The sequence below is a fragment of the Sinocyclocheilus rhinocerous genome, unplaced genomic scaffold (assembly GCF_001515625.1).
Source record: "Sinocyclocheilus rhinocerous isolate Xijiao unplaced genomic scaffold, SAMN03320098_v1.1 scaffold562, whole genome shotgun sequence".
NCBI classification, from domain to species: domain Eukaryota; kingdom Metazoa; phylum Chordata; class Actinopteri; order Cypriniformes; family Cyprinidae; genus Sinocyclocheilus; species Sinocyclocheilus rhinocerous.
Window position 1 is genome coordinate 1,431,256 of NW_015641608.1, and position 6,472 is coordinate 1,437,727.

Sequence of the window (6,472 nt, forward strand, 5' to 3'; positions counted from 1 at the left end):
TTGGAGGAAAGGTTAAGGAATTACAGCTCTTTAATATGTACCTCCCCCCTTTTTCAAGGGACAGTTGACTCAAAAGCTGTTTCATGGACAGGCGTGGGCTATTCCTTCATTATTTCTACATCAATTAGGCAGGTAAAAGGTCTGGAGTTGATTCTAAGTGTGTCATTTGCATTTGGAAGCTGTTGCTGTGAATCCACATCATGCAGTCAAAGGATTTCTCCATACAAGTGAACAGTGTTGGGGAAAGTTACTTTTAAAAGTAATGCATATTGCGTTACTCCATAAAAAAAGTAACTAATTACGTTACTTAGTTACTTTTAATGGAAAGTAATGCGTTACGTTACTTTTGCGTTACTTTTTAAATCTGGACAGGGCTTGCTTGTTTGTTTTTAAAATAAAAAAGTTATATTTTTGGTAAATATAAAAGCCTTTTCACACCAAAAGTGAAATGAATAAGCCTCAGGCTAAAGGGAAAGTAAATTTACGTCCGTACAGTAGAATGCAGAAGAAGAAATTTCAACACACAAATGTTTGTCTAGAGTAATTTTTGCTTATTAGTATGGTTGAACTGGATCATCGAAGGTCAGAAGCAAAGACATTAGTTAACATAATGGGATTAAATACATAAAGCATATTTGTGTTGTTTAACATTTAATTATTGCAGGTTTGCGTCATATTCTGAGTTGCATTATTTTTATTCATTTTGAGGAATACTGAATCTGTGTTTCTTAGTTTTTTTTTGTGAGTGAGATGAATTAATGCATATTCATATTTATTTTAGAACTACAGTAACATCTTCTGATTTCTCTCAACATGGGGAAAGGAGAGCTGTCAATCAGTAAATTGGAAAAAAAAGTAACTTGCGTTACTTATTTGAAAAAGTAACTCAGATATTCTCTTGTAAATTAAACCCTTTCACAACGTCCAGCCAAGAAAAGAACACTCTTCAGGAGGTAGACGGGTCACTGTCAAAGTCTACAATCAAGAGAAGACTTCACGAGAGCAAATACAGAGGGTTCACCACAAGGTGCAAACAAGGCCAGATTAGACGTTGCCAAAAAACATCTAAAAAAGCCAGACCACTTCTGCAAAAGCATTCTTTTGACGGCTGAAATTAAGATCAACCTGTACCAGAATGACGGGAAGAAAAAAGTATGGAGAAGGCTTGGAACAGCTCATGATCCAAAGCATACAACATCATCTGTGAAACATGGTGGAGCAGTGTGATGGCATGAGCATGCGTGGCTTCCTGTGGCACTGGGTTACTGGTGTTTAGTGATGACGTGACAGAAGACAGAATCAGCCAGAAGAATTCTGAAGTGTATAGGGATATACTGTCTGCCCAGATTGAGTCAAATGCAGCATAGGTGATTGGACGGCGCTTCATAGTACAAATGGACAATGACCCAAAACATACAGCAAAAGCAACCCAGGAGTTTTTGAAGGTAAAAAAGTGGAATATTCTGCAATGGCCAAGTCAATCTGATCTCAGCCTGATTGAGCATGCATTTCACTTGCTGATGACAAAACTAAAGGCAGAAAGACCCACAAACAAACAACTGAAGTCAGCTGCAGTAAAGGCCTGGCAAAGCATCACAAAAAAGGAAACCCAGGCCCCATGACTTAAGGCAATCATAGCCTGCAAAGGATTCTCAACAAAATATTATAAATGAACATTTTATTTATGATTATATTTATTTGTCCAATTACATTTGAGCCCCTGAATATGGGGGGACTGTGTATAAAATGGTTGTAATTCCTAAGCATTTATGTTATATTTTTGTTTAACCCCTTGAATTAAAGCTTAAAGTCTGCACTTAACTTTCATCTTGATTGTTTTATTTTTAATTCTGTTCTGGTGGCGTACAGAGCCGAAATTATGAAAATTGTGTCAGTGTCCAAATATATATGGACCTAACTGTATTAAAAAAACGAACTTATTTCAGCTAGTTGCCAAGGCAGCATTTTTCATTATTTAGTTTACCTCGATGTAGGCCTACTAAAATAACTAAAACTGAAATAAAAATTAACACACACCTATATATATAAAGACAATTTTAATACAACAGAATTACTAAAACGTTAACAAATTAAAATGAAAACATGTATGAAAACTTGAAATGAAAACTACTCGTTTCTTTATACTTGAAATTATACTAAAATAACACTGTTAAAACAGTCTATCGTAAATTATGCTTTATGACTGAAAACAAAAACACAAAATGTGTTTTTACTTGAGCAAGACGATTCAAAAGACGTGAGTGCAAAAGGGTCTGTTTAGCACATGGAACAGAAAAACAATGGAAAAGCAGTGCAGTGGAATGCAAAAAATGCGTTCTGTGTGAAAGTACTCTTTTTTTTGATTGACTATTGAAAACGTATAATCCAGTTTGGTTTTTTTAACAGGCGTCTGGAAAAAGTCCAAGCGATTTGGGTATTTCCCTAAACTCCTTTGTAAGTCTCTGTTGAATAATAATTTCCCACATCATATTATTATGCATGTTTTGTATCATTAGCTACTGTAGCCTACTTGGCAATATACAGTTGGATGTTGGAATACAAACCCTAACCCATCAATCGACTTTCCTCTGCAGTGGATTGTGTATTGTGGGTTATGCAGTAGGCAAAGCTGCCTATGTCGGGACTTGCAGAGAAAAATTCAACAATAAACTGGGACCAGATTTCGCCAAGGGGTTTGGTCCGACTCCTCCTGGATTTGGACCTAGTGGCTGTAAAACTGGACATAAGTAAATATCGTGAGGAGTCATGTCATGAGCTTTTTGCAGTAATTTTGTTCTTTGACATATCTGTTCATGGTTTCCTTTATACAGACACTGCATCCATGTGTGTGAAAAATGCAAACAAGAAGAAGCACAAGCCGCAGCAATAGTGCCTGATGCACCCACTCAGAAGAACTGAGGTGAAGAAACACAACACACCCGTCACCCATATACCTAAACACAAAAATCCACCTCACTCAACCACACCCACGAGCTACTATTCATTTACATTCTAAAACCACATGCCCACCAAACACCCCTTACCTGGTGTCGTTCAAAGGAAACACAAATGTAATCAATGCTAATGTTAAATCTATTCGTTTTTCTGTTGCAGGTTCTCTGAGATCCACAGGACATCACTCATTACCTCGTCATTTTTTTCAATAAAATAAATTAACTAATTAAAACAGAAATCTTTAGTTCTTTTGAAAATAATGCAAAACAAAGCAGCTAAAATCATCTTGAATGGACCGTCATTCTAACTAACCAGCAGGGGGCGCCAAGACACTATGAGACACTGCAGCTATCTGGACAAACTAGACAACCTTTTTCGCAAATTGAAATAGCCTATTTCAATAATTGTGAAAAAGGTTGTCTAGTTTGTCCACATAGCTGTGTCAAATAGAAGTAACATTTTAGCACTAAGAGATGTAGTGTTTGAGTTGGATTTGAGGGAACAAGATAGCAATAAGAAATGTATGCTGTCGTAGTGTGTCAAATCTGGCATAAAATAATCCACCTCATAGAAATCAGTATGATGTTATTTTTAAGTTCTTATAATGTTATATTCCAATGATATTTGCTCAGCTTTTATTTGTTTAGAATACAGAGAAGGGAATGGAGGTTTCTGTTGAATTTTATGACAGTAAGCAGCTGCCTTTTATCAGAGTTGAATCATAATATTGTACTTCAGAACAAAGTCATGCAGATCTGACACGCACACACACACATATACAGGGGTTGGACAATGAAACTGAAACACCTGGTTTTAGACCACAATAATTTATTAGTATGGTGTAGGGCCTCCTTTTGCGGCCAATACAGCATCAATTCGTCTTGGGAATGACAGATACAAGTCCTGCACAATGGCCAGAGGGATTTTGAGTCATTCTTCTTGCAGAACAGTGGCCAGGTCTCTACATGATGCTGGTGGAGGAAAACGTTTCCTGACTTGCTCCTCCAAAACACCCCAAAGTGGCTCAATAATATTCAGATCTGGTGACTGTGCAGGCCATGGGAGATGTTCAACTTCACTTTCATCTTCATCAAACCACTCTGTCACCAGTCTTGCTGTGTGTATTGGTGCATTATCATCCTGATACACGGCACCACCTTCAGGGTACAATGTTTGAACCATTGGGTGCACATGGTCCTCCAGAATGGTTCGGTAGTTCTTGGCAGTGACGTGCCCATCTATCACAAGTATTGGGCCTAGGGAATGCCATGATATTGCAGCCCAAACCATCACTGATCCACCCCCATGCTTCACTCTGGGCATGCAACAGTCTGGGTGGTAAGATTTTTTGGGGCTTCTCCACACCGTAACTCTCCTGGATGTGGGAAAGACAGTGAAGGTGGACTCAGAAAACAATACATGTTTCACATTGTCCACAGCCCAAGATTTCTGCTGCTGGCACCATTGAAACCGACGTTTGGCATTGGCACGAGTGACCAAAGGTTTGGCTATAGCAGCCCGGCCATGTATATTGACCCTGTGGAGCTCCCGACGAACAGTTTTGGTGGAAACAGGAGAGTTGAGATGCACATTTAATTCTGCAGTGAGTTGGGCATCTGTGGTTTTATGTTTTTTGGATACAATCCGGGTTAGTACCCGGACATCCCTTTCAGACAGCTTCCTCTTGCGTTGACAGTTCCTCCTGTTGGATGTGGTTCGTCCTTCATGGTGGTATGCTGACATTACCCTGGATACCGTGGCTCTTGATACACCACAAAGACTTGCTGTCCTGGTCACAGATGCGCCAGCTAGACGCGCACCAACAATTTGTCCTCTTTTGAACTCTGATATGTCTCCCATTATGTTGTGTGCATTGCAATAGTTTATGTAAAACTGTGCTATTGCTCTGCTAATTCAACCTTCACACTCTGCTCTTACTGGTGGAATGTGCAATCAGTGAAGATTGGCCACCAGGCTGCACAAATATAGCCATGAAACCTCCAACACTATATTGGCCAGTGTTTCAGTTTCATTGTCCAACCCCTGTATATGTGTGTGCGCGTGTGTCAGATCTGCATGACTTTGTTCTGCAGTACAATATTATGATTCAAGTATAAAGTGTATATTACCTTCACAAACAAGAATCAATGTGCAGTGAATGAATTACATATGTCATAGGCTTTATTTGAAATGTTTGAACATTTAAATGTGAATTTTCATTAAAAGAATTAAACAGCAAGTATATATTTATCTCCAGCACAGAAGACTGTAATAACTGTAACATCAGTGAATGATGTCATTATTATCATGATGGGTCCAAGTCAAAACTCATCTACTCTCATAATACTACTGTTGTAATTGTCACTTGTGCACAGCTTTTAGCATTGTGATGGACTAAATTTCCAGTGGAGAATCAAACTTGATGCTGTTATTTATTACATCTTCTTCTCTGGGTTTATATGAAACAATATCATGTCTATTGTTATTATATAATTGTATTTATTTATTAGCAAATCTCAAGCACATCTGGCCAGAATTTCCTAATCAATAAAAACACTGATTGTTAAAATTATTTATCTTAAGTCTGCTTAAAGCAGGAAGTCAAGATGAGAAACGTTGTTTTTCATACCACAAATGTGCTATCAAAAGAAAATAGAGTAATTTTGCATTCATTTCAAAAATTGAGTTTTACTCCTTAAAGTACATTCAGCATTTGATTGCAGCTTTTGGTCTAATCTGGCAGAAGGAATCATGACAACTCCACAGAAGTCACTGCGTTCAGATCTTGAGCTCCTCAAACAGTTGATTACTATTCCCAAGAATCTCCATATTTGTTCTTTTTAACTGGAGGGGGAAGAAAGAAACTGGTTAACAGATTAAAACATACAAGGACACTGAAATGATAAAATATTTATTAACTATACCAATATTCAGGGTGCGAACTACGGGGGAGCTAGGGGGAGCTCGGCTCCCCTTAATAAGACATGGGCTCCCCTGAAAATGTGATTTGTGAAATTTTGGGGGGTCTCAAAAAATATTGACAATGTGTTATTTTGACGTGCAATTTCAGTTTTGTGTAATGTGATCATCATGGATTATTATTATATAAAATGGCAAAAATATCATTCATTCATGCATGAAGGCGATTTAAACCTAATTCACTTCAATACCGCAAGCGCAAACCCCCCCATAAAAAAAAAACAAGCGGGCTCCCCCAAAGTCCACGGTATAGTTCGAACACTGACATACTGTATAATACCATTCGAAAGTTTGGGGTTAGTCAGATTTTTAAAGAAATTAATAGTTTTATTCAGCAAGGATCCATTTAAATTGATCAGACATGTATAGCATTTTTCTATTTCAAATAAATGCTATTCTTTTTAACTTTAAATTCATCAAAGAATCCTCTATCACAGTTTCCACATAAATATTAAGCAACACAACTGTTTTCAACATTGATAATAATCAGAAATGTTTCTTGAGCAGCAAATCAGTATATTAGAATGATTTCTGAAGG

At 37.6% G+C, this 6,472-nt stretch overlaps 2 protein-coding genes across 4 annotated transcripts in view; one reads left to right on the forward strand and one right to left on the reverse strand.

Moving 5' to 3' along the window:
* LOC107755230 (OCIA domain-containing protein 2-like) overlaps positions 1–3,304 on the forward strand; it is a 7,684-nt gene extending 4,380 nt beyond the window's left edge. Inside the window, exons 4-7 of the mRNA XM_016571949.1 lie at positions 2,407–2,458; positions 2,595–2,747; positions 2,832–2,920; positions 3,115–3,304. Of these exons, the coding sequence (XP_016427435.1) occupies positions 2,407–2,458; positions 2,595–2,747; positions 2,832–2,919 (293 nt within the window). The 3' untranslated portion in view covers position 2,920; positions 3,115–3,304. The remainder of the gene's footprint in view (positions 1–2,406; positions 2,459–2,594; positions 2,748–2,831; positions 2,921–3,114) is intronic.
* Positions 3,305–5,130: 1,826 nt separating this feature from the next.
* LOC107755252 (OCIA domain-containing protein 1-like) overlaps positions 5,131–6,472 on the reverse strand; it is a 6,847-nt gene continuing 5,505 nt past the window's right edge. For 2 of the 3 annotated variants that reach the window (XM_016571977.1, XM_016571976.1), the window contains exon 8: positions 5,684–5,799. In XM_016571977.1, coding sequence (XP_016427463.1) covers positions 5,765–5,799 — 35 coding nt within the window. In that variant the 3' untranslated portion in view covers positions 5,684–5,764. Of the gene's footprint in view, positions 5,800–6,472 lie in introns of all 3 variants that reach the window. The other variant, XM_016571975.1, reaches the window with a different exon arrangement.